Here is a 22,876-nt window from a genome sequence, read left to right on the forward strand (position 1 = left end):
CAACCACGATTTTCATTCTCACTTATTCTGGCTTCTTCCCCTCCTGTTCCTGCCTTATTTCATTCAGGACATCCTATCTCAAACCTGGCTTTCTCTCCACTAAGCCACCTAGCAGTCCCCAGCAAGCATTTATTAAGCATGTACTATTTGCCAAACATTTATTAAGCCTTGGGGATAGCCAGTTAATGAAGGAGAACTCAGCTAGCTGCCACCCTTATTTTATTCCTAATGTACATGTAGTTCCCACCTCTGAAACAGATTAGAGATTCACTGACCACAACATCAGTCTGAAGCTCCAAGCTCTGCACATACACCAGGACAAAAATAAAATTCCCTCTGATCCACAGGAAAGGACCTTAATCTCCTCTTTCAACTTCACAGATGGGAAACTATTCTCCTGGATCTGATCCAACTATTCTTCCTTGTTCCCTTCCACCATTGCTTCTACCATCATGCTCTTCCAAGGAAGACCAACTAGTTTATGGGAATATATCTTTATTCTGCCCTTTTGGAAAAGAAGACAAACAATTGAGTGGCACTCTCTTTCCTCTACATTAGATCAAAGAAACAAATAAACCACAATGACAACAAAAAACAAAAACAAATTGGTACAAGCAGTTATTCCTGTCCCATCTCCACTTTCTTCCCCACCTATCACTTGGCTGGGCAGAGGAATCCACTCTAGTGTTCATTCCTGGTCTCCCTAGAACAATACATGTCCGGGCTCTTTTAAATTAGGAGACAGTATTCCATAATTTAATTTTCCCCTCTCATATTAAACCTGCCAGCCTTCACATAATCAGAGTGATAAATGCAGAGTCAGATAGTCTTTCTGACATTAATACCCATCAGTACTTCAAATGCAAACAATTGTGACATTTGACTTTATAAAAATTACCAAGTGCACAGACTCCTGCTTAATTAAACCATTTAAAAAGTTGCTTTTGTTACATTTAATGAGTGATATATTACACTGCAATGAAGCATCCAGCAGGACAAATACTTCACAATGCTGCCAATTAAGACTCACTTCACTTATGCCTATTGAAGACAGGAGTGCTCCACACTCCATTCAGTTTGTGCATTTGGAATGAACTGGTTAGTGAGAAGGGTGCTTCTTTGCTAATGAGTTTTGTAATCAAGGCATCTATTTTAATTTCAAATTGGCTAGATTGGGGGAAATTGCTAGACTAAATGACTGGTACTAATTAGGATTATAAAAATATTCATCATGCTGGGGAATTAACATGGGGGTCTGATTTGCCTGCATTTGCATAGTGCTAGAGTTTTGGGGAAAAAATCTTGACAAATTGTCTTCTCTTTAACAAATTGAGCAAACACTAGATCTGTTTTAGTCTTCCTTTTCAAGTGAAGCAGGAATACATATTCACGATTTGTAAATGAAGTTAAACTTCCCTTCATTACCATATGCAAGATGTTGGTCTCCCTAAGCCTCCCAAAGCACTCTTAGCTATTATGATGACAAACACTTGCTTTCCCCAGTTGCCTGGCCCCTCCAAGCAGAACCAATGTAAGGGAGAGGTAGAAGAAGCCTGGAGACAAAATTGGAACCTCAGAAACATCTGGCTTTGCTATTTCTCTTAACTCTTCCCTCTTTGCCCAGAGCTGAATCCTTTCCTTCCCCAACCCCTTCTCATTGGTATTGTACCAGTTTAAAGACTATCTCTCTTCAAAGTCCGAATAGGGAAATTCCCCTGGTATGTCTGCAAGAGTGGCATTTGGTCATTTGTACTTCTTTACTAATATTCAGGTTACCTCAAAAAATTTTTTCTAGTGTGGACTTCACTACATACCAAAGGTATTAAGATGTTCCATCTATAACCCTCTATGATAGATTTTCATAACCATTTTTGTCATAGACCCAGAGGGAACTCAATGAAACCATAGGACACCTGAAAATATTTTTAAATGCTTAGAGTAAAATATAGAGGACTGCAAAGGAAACCAGTCATATCGACATTCAGTTCTGCATATGTGTATTTATTTGCTTGCTAATTTATTTATTTAAAGCATATGGATACCAAGTTAAGAATTTCTGAAGTATAAAATAAAATGAAAATTCGTAGAGAAGCTCAAGTACATTTGGGTACTACCTATGACTGTCAAAGGTGAATAAGTGGGAAGGAAAAAAAGGCTAACATCAGATTCTCAAACCTAAGTGAAAGAGAAAATAAAATGGTGGATCGTTGACAAAAACAGGAAAGTAGGAAGAAGTTTGGAGTTTACATTAGGATTTTACTTTGCCTATGGAACCTCTGAAGAATGATGACCAGTAGATACTTAGAAAGAGATAGAGGTCTAGAATATGAGAGGGTGGGTCAGAACTGTAGGTTTAGGTTTGGGAGCTGTCCAAATACAAAAAAGAGAAACAAGTATGGAACCTTGGGAGATACTTTAAGGGGTCACAAAGAATAAGAAATAGCAAAGGAGAGAGAGGAGTAGGAGGAGACCCAATAAGATGATGTATGTGTCACAAGTGAAAAGGTGTTTGCAAAATATTCTGTAAATTACAAGTACTATATAAATATGATTGCTATTAATACTATTTTTCATGTTACTATAATATTACTAGAATATTAATGGAGCCTGGCTGGCTGCAAATATTCTTTCCAATTCCACTTTATCTCCTGCTTTGAGATGTTCTGAAAAAGTCCCATAAAATAAGATACCTCTGCTCCCAGCTGCCATGACTCATTATGAAAGTAACTGAGGGGAAAAAAGCAGTTAGCTACATTAATGGGAGCTCAAGCCATTGAATGTTTAGTAAACACTGAAAAACATTCTGAAGCCTAGTAGTAACTGGATTTCCTTAGGAGACTTGGATGTTTCTGCCTTGAATTTCTGTTTACTCCCAAAGGGGTATCTGCAAATTTAAAGTAAACTGATGCCTTCCCACTGTCAGTCTGCTACTACTTCTTTCCATTCATGTCGGATCCAAATCATCCTATGTGGCCCATACTGGTCATAGTCATGCCTCTGTCACTTTCTTAATTGGGGCAAAAATCTGATCATGATCTCTCCTCTTTTCCAAGGAGCTGCCCTGTCCACTCATTGTCCAGTATTTCCTGCCAGCTACTTCAAAGTGAAAAGTAGGAGCCATGCTGGATGAGCTTGTTTGACAAATGGGGCCATAGGGCAGGAAGAAGATATTAATTAATGATAAATGCAGGCAAAGACTCCCAAAAGGGACTCTCCGAATGTAGTTTCCTATTAGGAGATCATAATTTAAAGAGTTCCAGACTAGAAGTCAAGACCTCTGCCCTGAATTCTTTCTCTACACCCCAGGACCACTGTGCCTACAATTTCCCCAATTAGAGATTAATAGGTCTGGGTTACAGAATTATAGGCATTATGTAGTATGACTCTTTCTATTTACAAATGAGGAAATTGAAGCCTGGTGCAGAGAAGGGATTGACTTGCCCAAGGTCTCACAGTAGAGCTCTGGAATAGAGTTGTGATTTTAACAAATTGCTCTTAACTCTCAAAGCTCTTTCTTTTTTATTACAGCTGTCATCTACAAAATTTTCTTTTAAAATGTAAATACTCTTGGAAGGGATAATATGTTCATTCATTAGTACAGCAGTGTAAATTAGCTCATCTGATACTTTCTTCTCAGACAAGAGAGACCTGGTTTGGCAAGAATAAAACAGGGAGAGGGAGAAAGGAAGGACATTAAGTAACTACTTCCTGGACCAGAGTCTATATTTTGGGTACCAGATAATCTAAAATGTTCCCTTTCTACTTTCCATGATTCCATTTGTCCATAATTCTTGTTAAAAGTCAATAGCCTTTGATAAATATTTGGCTCTTGTCCTCTACTATCCCAGGTTTGTTAAATATAAATGAATATGCACCTAGAAGGGGTACTGAATAGACTACTGGACCTGGAATCAAGAACACCCTCTTTTACAAACTGTTTCACTGACTAGTGTGATTCTGGGGCAAGTCATTTAATTTAATTTCTGTTTGCCTTAGTCTTCTCATTTGTAATCCACAGATAATAATCACACCTACCTCCCAGAATTGTTCTAAGGATAAAATCATATTTGTAAAGGTAATATTTCATAAACCTTAAAGTATTTTATGCATATACATATGTCATCATTGCTATTCATTTAAGAGCAAGTTTTATCATTTAGATATTAAATGAGTCTGAGAACCTTTGTGCTAATTAAACATCTGCAAATTCAACTTAGTTTAATAGAATCAGGATGCAATTCCAAGCATAAGGATTTCAGATTCTTCTGTTACCGCTCACATAGTTCCCATATGACAGCCATCAGCTCATCAGGAGGCGTATGAAAGCATTTTCTCCCTCTCTCCCTCCCAACCCCCAGTAGCTCTAGTCCTAGGACTAAAGGTGTGATTTTGCTATTTTAGGTTTGGTAAGAAAACCCTTGAATTCAGAAATGACATCCCAAAAGGGTGTTGTGAACTGGATTATGAGAAATGACCTCTGTTCCTTCAGGGTGTTAGAATCCCCTCATTCCCATGACACTTTTGCACTGACAGAATTTCCAATAAGCTACCTTTAGATGTAGAGTGGAAATATAATGTTGGATCCTAGTAGGAAGGCATGTGACTAAAGACAAATATTCTGAATTGGCCAGAAGAAGTAGGCAGGGCTTTGAGAGGTTTCAATCTTACTTTTCTGGCAATTGTTTTCCAGGCAGTTATGTGGCAGCAGCTGTGCAAAGTGACCCCCTTGTCCTGGCTTCCTTCATGGACAAAGGATAGAATATGAGGGGAAACTAGGCTTCTCTGCTAGAAGAGGTAGACAAAATGCTATTCTTTTGTTGAGAAATCAAATGCCAGTCATACATTTCTCTGTCTGTCTTTCTCTCTCTGTCTCCCACAAAAGTTGGGAAGTGCACATGAACTCTTATTAAAGAGAAGTGTTAAATTAAGATGATCTCTTTATAGGAATGATTGTGTGCCTTATTTAGAATAAGTGCTAATCATTTTATTTTCATCTCACAGGGAACTGAGAGGCTCATGTGATAGAGTAGCTAGAGTGATAACCTCAATGTCAAGAAGCTCTGCATTTAGAGCTACTCTCTGACACATATTGATTGTATGACTTAAGGAGCCATCTAAGAACCCCACTTATGGGGCTTAGCTTTGCAAGAATGCTGTGATCAAAGGTGCAAGATTCCCAAAGTTTGCTCCAGACAATAGTTATATATTTCCAGCATACTAGTTAACATTTTTCAAATTCCCCTTATTCTGGTTCAAAGGGGATATTTTCCAACTACACTGGTCTATAGCCTGTCATATCATTACCTGTTTTATTTTTCCTAGGTGCCTGGATTTGACCTTGTGTGCATCCTATCACCACTCTTGCCCCAGTGTCTTTTCCCCTAACATGATGGTAAGGGTAGAAAGGTTGATCCCTTCCACGACTTCCAGGAGAAAGATCCTTTGACTACATGACTTCTTAGGTGAAAAAGGCTATATGTGATGGTGGCTGTTCTCTCCGAATACCAGATGGCTAGGGGAGGGGTACAAAGATGCTAGTAAAAATGTTGGGGGCAAACGTTTATGGATACAAAAGAGGAAGGATTTTGACCTATTTTTTCACTTTCCTCAAATGAAATTCAGTGCTGCAAATCATACCTAGTTAATCTATAATGGCTTTATCCCCACAGTGTAGCAAGAGACTAATCCTAGAATTGCCAAAGGCTTCCAGTAAAAGATATCATCACCTGCTAATCCTGGAGTCTGAGAGTACAATTACACCTTCTAATCTCAGGACTTAAAAAGACAACTCAAATGGAAGTCAAGGCTTCATCTGCATTTAACTAGGCAAAAGGACATGTTTATATTCTATTTTGCCTTTAGTGACTGGGGCCATAACTAGATCACACAATGATAATCTTGTAGATTTTGAAGATTCCTTAAATATCATCAATTCCAACCTCCATCCCAGAGTCAACTTTTTTTAATAGCTTCCCAACAGGTGATCATCTGCATTCTGCTTGAACACCTCATGTGATGTGGAGCTTACTACCTTATGAAACAACCCATTTCATTGTTAGAAAATTCTTACAATAATTGGGCTAAATCTGTGTCTTTGAAACTTAGAACTGTTGGTGTTAGTTTACACATCTGTGGCAACATAAAATAGATCCAATCTCTTCCCTGCAAAAGTTCTTTGGGTAGTTATACACAGTGATCATTCTCTAAGTCTGTGCTTATCTAGGCTGAACAGTCCAAAGCCCCCAGGAGCTTGAAGCCTCCTCATCATCCTAGTGACCTTTAGCAGTTGTATTCTACTTTCTTGATATAATACCAATAATTGAACACAGTAATTCATATGTGGTCTGACCAGCTCTTAGCATAAATGGAATATTACTTAAATATATTTTACTTCTAATAATGCAACCTATGATCACATTTGAGATATGGTTGGAGGTTTTTTGAGGGGGGAGAGAAAGAGACTACCACATGCCCTTGTCATGGGCATCAAGCTTGGGTTCAGCTACCAATCCCCAAAATACTCACATTCACACCTATCCAGCCAAGCCTCCCCTGTCCTGTATTATTTCTTTCTGGACACATGTACATACATGTGTATTTATGTATGTTTCTGACACTAAGAGCTGATGTAGATACATAGCCTATAATTCTAAGATTTCTTACCACCACTCTAGCTCCAACTATACTTGTTATAGTTTAATTTTGTCAAGAAGATGGATGATAATGGGAAGATCTCCAAATCTGGTCATTCATGCACAAATTGCTATTTTCAGTTTTTCCTCTTAGTTGAAGTGCACCTGGTAAGGTGAAGGAAGACTAAGGGAAGTTGGAAGGAAGAAGAGGGGGAGGATATATACCAGATGTATACTTCATTCTCTCTCTCTCTCTCTCTCTCTCTCTCTCTCTCTCTCTCTCTCTCTCTCTCTCTCTCTCTCTCTCTCTTTCTCTATCTATCTATCTATCTATCTATCTATCTATCTATCTATCTATCTATCTATCTATCTTTCTCCCTCCTCCCACTGGTTCCAACAAGCTTCTTGCTAAAAAGTTCTCAAAAAATCCTCTTTGACAACTTCTAATATTGAACAAGCATGAGATGAGGGCAACAGTTATCTATCCAAAGGTCTTCAGAATTCAAAACCAATCCTGAAATCTTGTAGAAAACCTTCCTAATGAGAAAACTGGGTCTTTGGTTTAGTCAAATATTTCCCCTGCCTCCCAACAAAGAGCAAGGGAGAATGTGGTTGGCCATAATGGGAAACAACCTATAGGGATTAGAAATCCAATACTATAATAACAATTGTATACAGAGGTCACCAAGGAAGAGGAAAAATTAGGAAGTATTTTACATAGACAGGAAATGAAACTCAGAGAAATTAATTGATTTGTCAAAGATGATACATGTATTAAACAAAATATTTGCAGGATATGAAATCCCCAAATCCAGTGTGGTACAGTGGATCATGCAGTAAGCCTGAAATTAGGAAGAACTGAGTTAAATACAGCTTGTAATACTTAGTTCTGTGATCCTGGGCAAGTCATAACCCATATTTTCCTCATATGCTTCAACTGTAACATAAGGATAGTAAAAGCACCTCTCTCTCAGTAGGCAACAAATCCTTCCTTCTTTTTTCCTCCCTCCCCCGCTTTCCTTCCTTCCTTCCTTGCTTCCTTGCTTCCTTCCTTCCTTCCTTTTTTCCTTTTTTCCTTCCATCCTTGCCTCCCTCCCATCCTTCCATCCTTCCACAGAATGTAGGTCTAAGTCATCTGACTCCTATTCTATGGTTCAGATTACATTCTTTCCTAAAGAGCCTTAATTGAGGGAATATTTTCTCCTGCTTTTATGTCCAGCCTTTTCAGTACCCCTGCCACTAAAGAAATACAACCCCTCAGGCTGCTAGTTTTCTAATTACATTTTATTTTAAACAGTAGGTATTACTTTCTTGTAATCTTGGTTTCCTGTTTCTTTAGCAATGCATTTAAGCATTTCAGAATTGCTAGCAAATTCACAAAGGTTTAGGATGTCATGTTGAGGGGTGAAATGCACACACTCTCTCTTCAAAATACTGTTCAATCAGGACTCTTTGTGATACACAAAAATTAACCAGATGGGCAGGCTCCAGGATTTGTAACATCCTCACAGTGCATCTAACCAAAGGGATGCTAATGGCAAGATCTATAGTTTCCTGCACACAAATGACATCTCCCAGAGACAGATACCACAGTATCTTAACAGAAGCCTTCTCATTTTCTTCCCAAGAAAGAAGCCACCTCAGTCTCACTGGTGCACATTATCATCTCAAGCTTAAAACAGCAAGATTGTGTCTCAATTTGTGCAAGTCACCTGCATTTTATTCAGCTGTCTCAATCCTTAAACCATGAAACAGGGAAAGAAAAGAGATTCATTCTTTAGTGGGAAGGTTGGAGAGGTTTGCTTTTTGGAAGGAAGGGGAGGAAGGATTGGAAAGAGATGCTTTATGGCAGCTCTCTAAGTGTGGCCTGGGGCATTTTGTGACTTCTTGGCTATTTATTTCCAAAAGGAATAGCAGGGCATCAGGTGGGAGTTTTATGGGCACAAGGCACACTCAGTCACTCAGTCACTTTATGCAAAGTTGTCAACAAGAAGGAGCACAGAAGGAAAAGCAGCTTCTCTAAAGATCTGTCGAATGATTAAGAAAATCCATCAATGTTTATGACACATCTTTCCCATATTTCGACAGAGCAAAAAGCAGCCAAGAAGTCTGGAAGCATTTTTAATGCATCGTGTCTCCACATGTATTATGTCAGCAATGGTACAGATGTGGGTGCCACCAAGGGACCAAGAGCAGGGGGAAAGCATCCTTCTCTACCCCCAGATATATGCTATGCATATTCAGCTCAGTTTATCACCTCTGGGGCATATAATGCCACCAGCTGCTTTTCCCTACCTAGGCTTGCTTCCATACTAACCCGAGTGTAGTTCATTCAACATTGCCAGCTTTACTTTTAAAAAATGGCATGGAAACATTTAATGTCATAAAAATAATATATTATTTTTTCAACTACTTCAAAAGTTGCAGTTTCGCCAAAAACCTAAGCCTATAAACTATCTGACATTTGACAAAGTCTTATATATATATATATATATATATATATATATAAAACATCCATTTGACACTATGAAAGGAGTGTATTTACAATAGCTCTGCTTCCACAAATGTCATTTGAGGACTCCTGGGGAGGGGGCAGGAATAAGCACTTGGTATTGTTATCCAGCTCCCTTGTCAAAAGGAAGAAAGGTTATGCTGAAGGTATTGTTTAAGGTGATGACATCACACTCTTAATCACAAATTGAAATGTGTCTCTTCCCTCTACTCCCACCAAAAGCTTCCATTTTACTGACCACAGTAAGAGAGAAGGTGTTTTGTTGTTTGTTTATTTGTTTGAAATCAAGGTAATTCCAAGGACAGGTCTATGTAAGACAGAGCATTAGAAATATCCACTGTTTATGAGACCTGGAGAAGCTGGATGCAGATTCAGCAATAACAATAATAAAGCAGGTCATCAAAATATCAAAAGGAAAAAGGATAAAATGGATTCATCTGAGGTACCCTTTTGGCTATGTAGAACACTGAGAACTCTGATCCATTCTGTATTAGATCACTAAGGAAAAAGAATATTCCTCCAAAGGTGGAAGGCTTGAGCTGGGTCTGAGTGCAGAGAGCAGATTCTCAGCATGGAAAACTAAATATTCAAGTTGAAATGACAAACTGCAAATTTTGCTTCAGATGTTTCTCTCACTATTACATTTTATCAGAAATACTAAGAAAACAGGAGTTCATGTATGTCATGCTATGTTTACTCAAGTAAACAAAATTATGTTTTAAATGTTCTCTTTTACATTTATATTTTTCAGGAAAATTCATTTAATTTTTAAAAATTGAGTTTAGTTACATTTTATTTTCCTTTGTTTTATGAGGAGTCAGAAAGATGTGGGTTCAAATATCCTCCCAGACATTTAGTGGTTTTATGACTTACTTCAGCTTTTACATGTGAAGGGTTTGGGCTTGATGGTCTCTGTTTTTTTTTCCAGTTCTAAAGCTAGGATTCTTTGATGGGTTATTAATCCAATTAATGTTTGTTTGCTTTTTAAATTCCCTGTCTATTCATCATAATGAAATGTTCACACTTGAAGCCTGTTCACTCACCTTTTGGTCCAGGCTATAGGCTAGGATCCAGTCTTCCTGCTGAGGATGGAAGAGTAGGCTTTGGATATAAAAGTTCAGCCTGTACTTTTGGTAGGTTGCACCTTCATCTGAGCTGATCAAAATGCTGCTCTCAATCTCCGGATCACTGAGAAGCATTATCTGAGAAATAGAAAGGGAGGAAAATAGAGAAGGAGTTACTGTACTGGTAGGGTGGAGGGAAGGGGTGGAATAAATGTAAGAAATTAAACCATAAATTTTGTTATTTGTACTTGAACATCCTAGAACAGGGTGAAGTTGGTGGAGCTTCTAAATGAAAAATTGGTATTATCTTTTTTTCTGATCTCTTCTTTTATTGGTGCAAAGAACTGAATTAGTGTTCAGGAATGGCTCTGAATACAAAGGAGACTAGGTCTTCAACCTCATTTGGTAAGAATCTACTGAAAATCTTCTTTTGCTCTCTGATATCTATCTTGTAGCAATCACATACTCTAACCCCCCATTTAAAAAAATTCTTCTTTTCTATCACTTGAAGAATTCCCCTATTAATCTTTCTTAATATTTATCCTTGAAAGGAAATGTATCTGCTAAAAAAGTTGCTCGTTATGTAGAAGTGTGATGTGTGCAATAATTTTATAACTTTGTAGGTCAGCTTCTGACTACACACACACACACACACACACACACACACACACACACACACACACATATATACTACAGCTTGTCTTCTGAAACCCCCCCAGATGATCCTTGTCCTTGACAACCTGTCTTCAATAAAACCAAAGATTGACCTTGTCCCAGACAAATCAATAAATTCTTAAGTACCTTCCCATCATTAAATCCAGAACTCACTTAAAAACAATCAAAATCTTAATTATTTGTCCAATCACCCTAGCCTTTGGTTATTGCATCTAGGCTTCTCCTAGCTACCCCAGACTATGGCTACTTCTCAAGTGTTTGACAAAGCCTATGCCTTTTCCCCCTCTCCAAAAATATCTATAAATGCACCTTAAGAGTCCCAAGACTGAGGTTCTGTGTATCTACCCATATTAATCTGTCTACCTTGATTAAAAATCGTTATTGTAACTACTTGGTAGTTCTGTGATTTTTCTGGTAGATAATTCAGACACACATATGGCTATTTCCATATATGAATATATTCTCTTCTTGATAATTGTCTCATCCCCCATAAAGAGGACATAATCACCAATAGCAGTAGAACTTCAGTCATAAGAAATGATTCCAATATGTCTAAAGTCCAAAATAAAATGAGAAAAAGAAAATAATCATTCAAGAGCAAGCTATTTAAAGAAATGAACACCTAAGCACATTTTGGTACCAATGTGATAAATCATTTAACACTTATGAGTTATACTCCTACACCCTTTTTAATTTCTTTATGGTTTCAAGAAAATCTCTGATATTTTTTCCCTTCTTCCTTCTTTGGATTCAAAAGCCCCAGAGTTATATATGAATCCCTGAAATCTATAGATTAACGAAGTCTGATTTTTTTTATATTTTTGATTTCTGATTCTCTAATTCTGAATTTCAAATTGGGAAACTCCTGGTAGAATTATGGAGAAGTGGGGCAATCCATGCTTTCTTCCTTATAGAATGGGTAGAGTAAATGCTTTTTTTCCAGCCTTTCATAATATTTATATACTGTTGTTTGGTCAGGGTAGAGGGAGGAGAATGAATAGATATATTAAAGTAGGATCCAATCAACAGTAGAACAGGGTACTTGGGCTGGAAGGAACTAGATTTTAAGATGCATGAACTTTGTACTTCCTTATGGGTTACGGTTGTGGGCATTTAAACCATCTTTTTCCCTAGTGCATTGAAATTAAACTGCTTATTGTATACAGGTATAAAGATAGCTTCATGCTTCTGGTTTTAATTAGAAGATAAGACCAACATCATAAACTGGTTTTATATATAATGCTTACAATGCATTTAATAAACTAACACCTCTCCACTCACTAAATATAAATACACATAAAATATAAAGGAAAGATGTAAAGTCAATCTCTTATATGGTTTATTAGAGAACATTTTTTTCAAGTTCTTCTTGACATTGCCAGCAGAATTCAAACACAATTAAACTAGACAAAGTTATTATGTACTTATTACATCTGAAATCCTCTTCTGTTGAAGTCTTTTTGCTAATTGATGGCACAGTGAATAGAGCACTGGGTCTGAAATTAGAAAGATCTGAGTTCAAATGTGACATTAGACATTTACTAGCTATGTGACTCAGGACAAGTCACTTAACTCCTTTTTGCCTCAGTTTCTCATCTATAAAACGCTTCCACGTTGGAGAAGAAAATGTCAAACCACTCGAGTATCTTTTCCAAGAAAACCTCATGGATGAAGTCCATGAATTAGACATGACTGAAGGACTCAAAGACAAGTAATTCTCTATCCCACTCCCCACAGAGGCTCTTCTAAATAATCTCTGCTCTACTCAAACATCCCCATCCCCAACATACATACATACACACACATTCATCTTTATAGCAAAAATCTTTCCTCTTTAATGAGAAATTTGAGAACATTCAATGTGAGCTCTCTTCTTCCCATTTCAAAATCTCTTGACTACATTCTCTACTTTCTCCTTTACTCTAGTCTCTGATAATGAAGTAGCCCTTTTTTCACCAAAATCATCCCCTCTATACATGTTCCCTTGAATCCAATCTCTTCCCTTCCTTCCAGCAGAATGTCTCCTCAATGACCTTTTCTCTTTCTCTAATCTTGACTCTCTCACTACCATTTTTTCCCTGTTACTTTGGTACATGGCTAAATTTTCCCCATCCTAAAAAAGCTTTTTTTAGAAGACCCTACCATCTTCTTAAGTTGTTATGCAGTATTTCCTCTCCATCTTTCACAGAGAAAATCTTAGGAAAAGGTGTCTATTTTCTATTTCCTCTAGTATCTGATTTTTAACCTTATCAGTCAACATAAACTGCTTTATCCAAAGTTACTAATGATTTAATTTATATGTGTGTGTGTGTACATGAAGAGAGAGAGAGAGAGAGAGAGAGAGAGAGAGAGAGAGAGAGAGAGAGAGAGAGTTGTCTTCTTGACCTTTCTGAAGCAGTTGACTCCTGACAACCATAGTCTCCTATATATTTTTTTCTCTAGACTTACATGGTACTACTGTCTCCTGGTTCTCCTACCTTCCTGACCAATCCTTCTCAATCTCCTTTGATGGTTTTTAATTTTAACATGTCTCCTAACCATGAATATATTTTTCAGGCTTATTTATCCTGGGTCCTCTATCTATATATGTTTTTTTTTTGTTTTTTAACCAGAGGTAAATGGTGTCAAAGGGATCCATGGGAAGATAAGAGTAGGTACATGGACTTAAATGAGAAAAGATACATTTTTATTTTCACTAATTTCTAAATGAAATTAGCATTTCATTCAATTACTTAAAAATGATGATTCTATGTAGTCCATAGGTTTCAGGTGTTCATAACACGCAAAAAATCTAATAATCCTTGTTCTATACTCTCTCACTTGGTGAGGTCATCAGCTCCCATGTGTTTGTCATTTCTAGGACGATGACTGCTAGTTCAATGACTCTCTAATCTCCTTCCTGAGTGCCAGTCCCATATCAGCAACTACCTCAAAATGAATATCCATGTCCAAAATGTTTAAAATATAACTCATTATTGTTCTCCTCAAAATACCACCACCATCCCTCTTTGAAGTTTCCCTATTTCAATGGAAAGTCCCACATTCTTCAAGACTCCTAGGTTCACTCTCAGGTATTCTTGACTCTTCAGTCTCTATTAACCCAACTGATTAGATAATCAATTGCTAAACATTGGTTTAGTTAGTTTTTTCCACATGTACAACATCTCTCAAATTGATCCCCTCCTTGTTCTTCACACAGCCACCACCTTACTTTAGACCATTTCTCAGAAGGACTATTTTAATCTCCTCTTAAATGGGATCCTTCTCTCAAGCCTCTATACCATTTGTCATACATACCCATACAGCTGTCAAAGGGGGTGCCCTTAAGCTCAAATCTGACCATATACCCCCTCCCCACTCAATGAACTCTAATGGCTCCCTCTGATTGTTTAGGATTAAACATAAACTCTTCTTTTTGACTTGTAAAGTCTTTCACCACCTGGTCACCACCTGCCTTTCCAGCCTCAATATTCATTACTTCCTTCCCATACTCTACAGCCTAGCCACGCTGGCCTTATTGTTCCTCACATACAGAACTCCATCTCTCATCTCTGTTCCTTCCTACAGTCTACCACAACTGGAATTTTCTTCCCTTGATAACTCTGCTTTGCACAATCTCTTCTTTGAAGCTTTAGCCCAAAGGTATACATTCTACATGAAGTCTCTCTCCACCTCACCCATCTCCACGCTAGTAATGCCCTCTCTGATCAAACATGTTGTATTCATTCTATAGATGCATTTGCTGTACTTGTTATCTTTCTTTTCTAAAAAGAGTATAAGCTTCTTGAGAACAGGGATGGATTTGTTTTTGTCTTTTATTACCAGCACCTAACACTGTATCCAATACACAGGAGCACTTGCTTAATGAATGCTGGTTAACTGATAGATTTGAGGGTGCCAGACACATACCCTCCCCCCCAAAAAAAAAACAAATAAATCTTACCCTTAAGAAGCTATCATCATTGTGAATGGAAGGTAAAGATGGAGATTGTGTACAGAGATACATATATTAAGAGCAAGAATAAGACATGAAATGATGAGGGCAAAGGAGAGAATAGGTAAAGGTGTTTCAGGGATATTTAAAAAAGAGAATGTTATCAGCTATGGGGACCAGTGCAATCTTGACAGGTGATAAGGAAGCAGAAAGGTTAAGGTGAGAGGAGGGCATGCATTCCAGGCATAAGAACTGAATTCTCTAAATGCATAATATTGGAAAAGGTGGGATATTTTTTATTATAACGAAGAAGAGTTAGGAGTCCATTTTGGCTGTAACACGAAATACATAAGGCTGGTAAGGTAAATGGGAGCCAGTTTGTGTTGGACCTTAAATGGCAGGATAAAGACTGCATTTTATCTTAGAGGTTACAGGAAGTAACTGAATATTTCTTTTAGCTCTGCAGGGAATTTTTGGGCCCATGCTTTTCCTTATGTTTTTCATGGGTCTGTGATCTCATCAAAGCAGCCCACAAGATGGCACACTGCATAGAGTATGGCAAAGAGGTAGGAAAACAAGTTCTAATCCAGTCTTAGACATTTATCAGCTATGTAACTATTAGCAAAACACTTAACTTGTATTTGTCTCAATTTGTTCCTCTATAAAATGGGTATAAAAATAGCACCTCTTGCCCAAGGTTTTTGTGTATATTAAATGAGTAAGTATTTTAAAGCATTTTGTAAACTCGTAAAGTGCCATATAAATGCTAGCAATATTGCTATCATTATCATCATCATTATTCTAGAATATAAACTATTTTCACTTTCACATCTTGTGCTCCAAGGGTCTATTTTGAGTCCTCTTTTCTTCTTCTATGTTCTCTCATTTGGTGATATCATTAATTTCCATAAGTTTAATAGTTCAAGTATGCCATCTATGCAGATTAATTCCAGGTATACACATGTGTATATACACTTAAATGAAGGGTTAGAGGCATGGAAGGAATGAAGAGAGGGGAGGGAGGAAGGGAAAGAGGGAGGAAGAAAGAAAGGAAGGAAGGGAGGAAGGAAGGGAGGGAGAGAGGGAGGGAGGGAGGGAGGGAAGGAGGGAGGAAGGAAGGAAGGAAGGAAGGAAGGAAGGAAGGAAGGAAGGAAGGAAGGAAGGAAGGAAGGAAGGAAGGAAGGAAGGAAGGAAGGAAGGAAGGAAGGAAGGAAGGAAGGAAGGAAGGAAGGAAGGAAGGAAGGAAGGAAGGAAGGAAGGAAGGAAGGAAGGAAGGAAGGAAGGAAGGGAGGGAGGGAGGAAGGGAGGGAGGGAGGGAGGGAGGAAGAGAAAGAAAGTTCCTAGTCTATTTCATTCCAACTTCATGTCTCCAACCGATTCTTAGCAATCTCAAGCTGTATATCCTGCATGCAAAACTTGAAATGTCCAAAACAATTCAATATCATTCCCCTAAAGAAAGCCCTCCTCTCTTCTGAACTTAATTATTACTCTCAAGGGTATCACCATTCTCTTAATCACTCAGACTTTCAACCATAGAGTCATCTTTAGTTCCATGCTTAGCACAATATATGATCTTTTGTCAAGTTTTGCATTTCTACCATTTCATCTTCCAAATCCATTTCCTTATTTCCACTTCTACCTGTCACCAGATTCAGACCCTAATAATATCATGACAGAACTACCACAATAACTTCTACTTAATTTCTTTGCCTCAAGTCTCTCCACACACAAATCTATTTTCCACCCAGTTGCTAAATGGATTTTGATAAAGCACAAGACTGATCAGGTCAATAAATGCCAAGTGTACAACCTCTAGGAGCAAATATAAAATCCTTTGTTTTGATCATTTAAAAAGAAATTTAATTACTATCTTTTATTTTTACATTGCATAAATCTTTCCTATGTTTATCCCCCTATCAGAGAACCATCCAATATAGCAAAGAAATTTTTGTAAGAAAAAAGAAAAGAATACAGAAAAAAACCAGCAAAACTGAACAAGTACATTTAAAAACATAACTACATATGCAGAATTCCAGACCTTGGATTCCTAACTTTCCAAGGGAGTAGGAGGTGGTGTGTTATCATATCTTTTCTTTGGTGCTATGCTTTCTCTTGGTAATCTTGCAGCATTAATGTGTTGTGGTTATTTTGTAGTTACTGTACATATTGTTTTCTTGGCTCTCAGTTCATTTTATATCATGTCACATAATTCATTCTGTAGTTCTCTACATTTGTCATATTCATCTTTTCTTATGGGACAATACTATTCCATTATATTCATATAGTACAATCTGTTTAGTCAAACCCGAGCTAATGGACATCTAGTTTCCAGTTCTTTGCTGCTACAAAAAGTGTTGCTACAAGCATTTTGGGATATTTGGACCCATTCTTCTTATTAATGACTTCCTTGGGAAATATGTCTAGAAGGAGAATTTCTGAATAAAAAGGTATATGTTAGTTACTTTCTTTGTATAATTCCAGAATGATTGTACTAATTCACAGCTCTATCAACAATGCATTAGTCCTGTCTTTTATTTACATCTCTGCCAGTTTTGTGAGTGTGGAGTAAATCTTTTGGTTATTTTGTCTTGAATTTTTATAACTTGTAATTTATATAATCATTTCATATGACTGATAATAGCAAGCAATTCTGTTTTTGAGAAGTGTTTATTGGGATCCCTTAATTTACTTACATACTAGAGAATGGCACACATATGCATATATACAAACATGCAAACACACATTTATATGAGCTAGTCTTGAGTGCCAAACCTTTATTTGTAAAATTTGTCACAATAATTTTTTTCATTTAACTGCTTCCATTTTTATCTGAAATAAATTAATTTTGTTGGTGCATAATTTTTCCAGGCTCATGTCATCAAAATTATCCATCCTATCATTTATCATTGCTTCTATCTCTTTTTGATTAAGAAAAGATTTCATCCTTGAGCTCTGTATAACATATGATCTTCTTTTCTTTTCTTGTAACATTTTTATATTATGATCTCTAATATTCAGGACATGTAACTATTTTGAATTTGTTGTGGAATATGTCAGTTATATATAAATGATGCAGGGAGGAGTGACTGACACATGTAAGTAAATTATATTAATAAAAAGAAAAATGAAGGGAGTGGGAAGAAGGGGTGATTTTATGTGGGTACAAATAACTCATGCTGGTTGTCCATCAGGTATACAATTCTCAATTCATCTCCTTATCCAATTAGACGTTGCAGAGACTCATACCTACCTGGCACATCTTTGTTATCTTGGAGTGACCCACCACTTAAATTCTTGAGAAACTAAATTCATCCAATGACTCATAGCCTCACCAAATCACCAGAAATCTATGATTTTCATATGAGGATCCTTTTGTCAGACTTACACCTTAGGAAGATTACTTTGTCAGTTACATGAATGATTCAATAGAGATAAGAGTACTCTCACTGAGGCCAAACTGAAGTTTCTTTCAATAATAAAGGCAACTGAGGGCAAGAGCTGGGACAAGGGTGGTGGCAAAGTAGAGGAAAAGGGATGGATGTGAGAAATGCCATCAAGATACAATGGCAGGATTTGGTAAGAGATTAGAACTGATGGGTGAGAGAGAAAGACACAATCAAAGATGGATTAATCCAAGTATCTATTCTGTTGTAGAGGAGGAAAGGCAATTTTGACAACTGCTGCACAAGATTATACCCATGTCCCTTGGGAAAGCGGGAGCCAGAACCAAACACATAAAGGGAGTCCAGATCTTTATAAATGAGCTCTGACCAGTGTCTCAATCTGACAAATGATGTTATTCAAGCCACTAGCATCAAAAGTACATAGGGATTATTAATAGAAAGGACAAAAGGAAATAATAATTTATAAAACATCTACTTTGTGCTGGATTGTATACTAAGTACTTTAAAAAAATTTCTTCTTTAATTCTTACAATAACCCTGGGAACTGGATGCTATTGTTGCTCTCATTTCGCAGTTAAGGGAATTAAGGCAGATTAGAGGTTAAATAATTTGCTCAGGGTCAGGCAGCAACAAACTATCTTAGGTCAAATTTGAGCTCAAGTTTTCCTAGTTCTGAGCCCAGGTTATATTCCCTGATTCATTTCAAATGAGGAGCCTTCTGTCAGATCTTTGCCTTCCAAAAATTATTTTGTCAGTTCCATGAGGTTCTTTTCTCCAGCTTCTCCTAATGCATTATCTTTGAAGCAGGACATCATCACTTAGCTTAAATACTGAGATAACTATAATTTAAATTCTAGGTAGAACAAGTAATTATAACTAATTAACTACTTACTAAGCTAAGGGAAGGGAAGGAAGGGAATTGGGGATCTAAACTTAAACCCCCAAAGTCAGCACTCTAACTCATTAACAGCTTTCTATCCTAATATAATTAAATACCCATGCCCTCTTATGTCCATCCACTCAGCTAAATATAAGCCCACTGCCCCCCAAAATGGGGAACTAACTATACTGATTGTCAGAGAAAGCCTTAATAAAATTTTCTTGTTTAGTAATATTTTGAGAAAAAAATAGACATAAGTAAATATGTAAATGTTTGAGTCAAAAAATAGACACCAGACAACAGAAGAAAAAGCTAAGATTTACTAAATATAGTGGATCAGTCACTTGATAACTATTTCAAATAGAAACTCTCAACTTTTCATTGGGAAACAATTGTTCACTTCCTGTCCAGAGTGACAGTCTTCAATAAAGTCCAGTTAAGTAAATATTTGCTGAATACCTACCATGTGCAAAACTGCAAGCAAGGTACTTTGAGTGATGTGGGAATAAGTGAAACATGCTCCTTCCCCTCAGGGAGCTTATTGTCTTTAAAGGGAGATAAAACACATTATTATAAGTAACATTCAACAAATATTCACTATTCAAAATATTCTGGGTACAAGCCTCAAAGACAAATAATAACTGGTATTGCTATAGGCATACTTTGAGCCTGAATAAAAGCACATAAATTAGATATTATGAGTGTTATTATTCCCATTTTATAGATGAATTTATTGAGTCTCAGAAAGTCTGACTAATTTGCCCGAAATTACTTGCATATAAAAATTAGTGCCAGGATTTGAAGCCAGATCTTTCTGACTTCAAGCCTAGTACTCTATCTACTATCGCACATTGATTCCCTAGCTTCCAGAATATAGGAAATGAGAAAAGAAATATAACAGACATACAAGAAAGAATCTCATACAAAAAGCTATATGAGGTCCAATAAAGGATAGATCTCTTTAGCTAATGAGATTCAGCTTAGTAATAAATAAGGCTTCAAGGAGCCAGTAATATCTGACCTGGACCTTGAAGAATGGGTAAGATTGGACAAATTAGGTCACAAGGACCAAAAAGCACAGGGCATGTTCAAACAACAGCCATTCAACATGGCTGGCACATGAGGTAGTGCCTGGGAGCAACAGACAATTATAATGGAAAGATGGGTTTAATGATGGAGAATGAAGCCCTTCAAAACAGACTTATTTTGTATAATTTTCCACAGAAACTCCAATCAAACTGGCTCAATATATTTGAATGGCATAGATAAAGAACACTCACAGGATCTATTAAGAAATGTTCATTTTCTGAACCTCACCAGAATACTAAAATTTAAATGTCTTCTTGCTTACTCTGGGGTTTTTTGTTGGTTTGTTTGTTTTTGTTACCAAGGGAAGATATCTAAGATAGAAGAAAGATTATATCATGTCACTTACACCTTAGAGTGAATCATTTTAATGAACACTAGGAGAATTTGCAGTTTTAAAAAGGAGAGAAGAGAGAAATAAAAACAAAACAAAAAAATCCAGCTACTCAAGTCTCTGTCACTAAGTAGAAGAGGAATTTAAAGCTGAAGGAAAGGGAGGCAGGGTATTCCTGAGACCCTCAAATCTTAATCTCTTCAACTTTTCCCCACTATAGAAAATTTCATAGTCTCTCAGAATCACCAATTCCCTGATAATTATCTGCTCTTATTTAAAAATCTGCAATTAATTTAAAAGAGAATAAGGGACAAAGTCAAGCAAGGAAATTTCTCTAATTTTTAAGGAAAACCCATGTTGATGACGAATGATGCTTTCAAAGAACTGGTGGACTTGGAGTTAAGAAATCTGGGATTAGGAAAATCACTTTCTTAAAGTGTCAGGGCCTCACTTCCATAGGATCACAGAATTTAAGAGTTCAAAAGAACCCTTTTAGTCTAATTGATATTTGACCAAAAAAAATCTCTATTACAACATACAGGACAAGTAGTCATCCAACGATGTGAGAAGACTCACTACTACCACAATGCCACCCACTTCACTCCACTCTCCATCTATAGCACTTCTTGGTTTTAATTCCTTGTAACAAGATATCCCTCCCAGGAAAAGAGTTCACTTCTAATCTCATCATCATGCACTAACTCAAGCCTTGGATATTCAGGCATATTCCTACCTTCCTCACATGCTTCTCTCTAACTGAAGAGCTAGAAAAAACATAAAGCACTAAACTCCTCCCAAAGCTCCTTCAGAAAGAGCAGAAAATCAACTTTCAACTTACTCTCCATTTGGAGTTATCCAAAGTAGATGTTTAATAAACATTTATTAATTGAAATGAATTGAAGGTAACTAACTATAATTTTTCTTTTCTTTATATCAAGCCTAAATATAGCTCTCTGTAACCTCTCTACATAATGACTCCAAGTACTATCCTCTGGGACCAAAACAAGTCTAATTATGTCTTTTACAAAAATGGTCTTTTCAAATAGTTGAAGGCAGTTGTATTCTCTCCCTAAGTCTTCTCTTCTCCAAGTTAAACACCTCCAGTTCCTTTTTTACCAGTCCTCTTTTGTTCAGACCTTGCAATTAGGTCTATTCTTTCAGTACCTGCTGAAGACATTCATGTCTGGTGACTTGAACTATCTAATTTTAAGTCAGAGAAACAATCTTACCTTCTCATACATCACTTATCCTAGATTTTCAATCTTTGCTAACCATGTCCTCATTTAGAAAGTGAAGGGGATGTACTATGCATGATCTCCAAGTCCTGCAGATTCTATTCTTTTAAGTTATCATCCAAATGCCCCATCGAGGGATGTGCTGGAACCAGCTATAATTAGTTCTCAAGAGCCAGTTGTTAAATTTTAAGTGTGAATATATACACATCAGAAATTCACAAATCCTAAAAATTAAGGTTCGATTGATTGTTTTGTTAAATTTCCAGACTTGAGAAAATCATGAAGAAAAACATGATTTTTTTCTTCCTGGAAACCAGTTGTTAAACATTTGTCAGAGCATTCCTGATCAGATCCAGATCCAAGAGGTTGTGATAGGATTTCTAAGTTCTACCACTAAAAATAGTGTCCCAAAGATGCATGATCAGCATTTAACCAATCATAAGGTAGATGACTATATAAGGAGAAAAAGGAGGAGAAGAAAGGGAATAAGAAAGTCTCTGCATCTACAGAGCATACCACAGTGAGGGGAAATTAAAAAAAAAAATCTCCAGGATTACAGCAGGATACAACAATTCTCTCTAGCTCTAGTCTCTCCCTACTCCAAATCATCCACATAACACTTGTTGGAGTGATGTTCCTAAATTATTCTGATCATATTGTTGGATAGAAATTGGAATACAGTATCTTTCCTTGACTTTAATTATTGTTGCCTGAAAGCCAACTGGCTACCAGCTGGTTTAAGTTGAGGCTCTGTGGTAACTGTTTGGGCCTACACAGATATGTCTGAGTGAAACTTACTTGGAGACAGCTTATACACAACTTATTTAATACTTCTTGAAAGATTTTTAAGGAAGGGAAGGAGAGGCAAATATAGGACTGAGGATATACTGTCTAATTCTAAAGGGAAACTAAACTTTTCCCACTCCATTGGTTTGCAAGAACTGTCTTCCTGCTCAAGAAACTTGAGCCTCCATAAAACTCCAATATCTATTCTAAATAACCTAAACCAATCAATAATCTCCATATATAGTTTATAGTTACTGTCTCCTCATATTATTTCCAATTAACTCTTCCAACTGTCAGCTCTTTCAGGGCCTAGTTAGGCTTCAGTTAGCCTTGG

The 22,876-nt window shown here is 36.9% G+C and overlaps 1 protein-coding gene across 2 annotated transcripts in view; it reads right to left on the bottom strand.

The window, feature by feature from the left end:
• Positions 1-22,876, bottom strand: part of SORCS3 (sortilin related VPS10 domain containing receptor 3) — a 724,209-nt gene that overhangs the window by 334,990 nt on the left and 366,343 nt on the right. For both annotated transcript variants that reach the window (XM_007479197.2, XM_056804235.1), the window contains one exon: positions 10,188-10,346. In XM_007479197.2, coding sequence (XP_007479259.2) covers positions 10,188-10,346 — 159 coding nt within the window. The remainder of the gene's footprint in view (positions 1-10,187; positions 10,347-22,876) is intronic.

The sequence above is a fragment of the Monodelphis domestica genome, chromosome 1, assembly GCF_027887165.1.
Source record: "Monodelphis domestica isolate mMonDom1 chromosome 1, mMonDom1.pri, whole genome shotgun sequence".
In the NCBI taxonomy this organism is placed as follows: Eukaryota; Metazoa; Chordata; class Mammalia; order Didelphimorphia; family Didelphidae; genus Monodelphis; species Monodelphis domestica.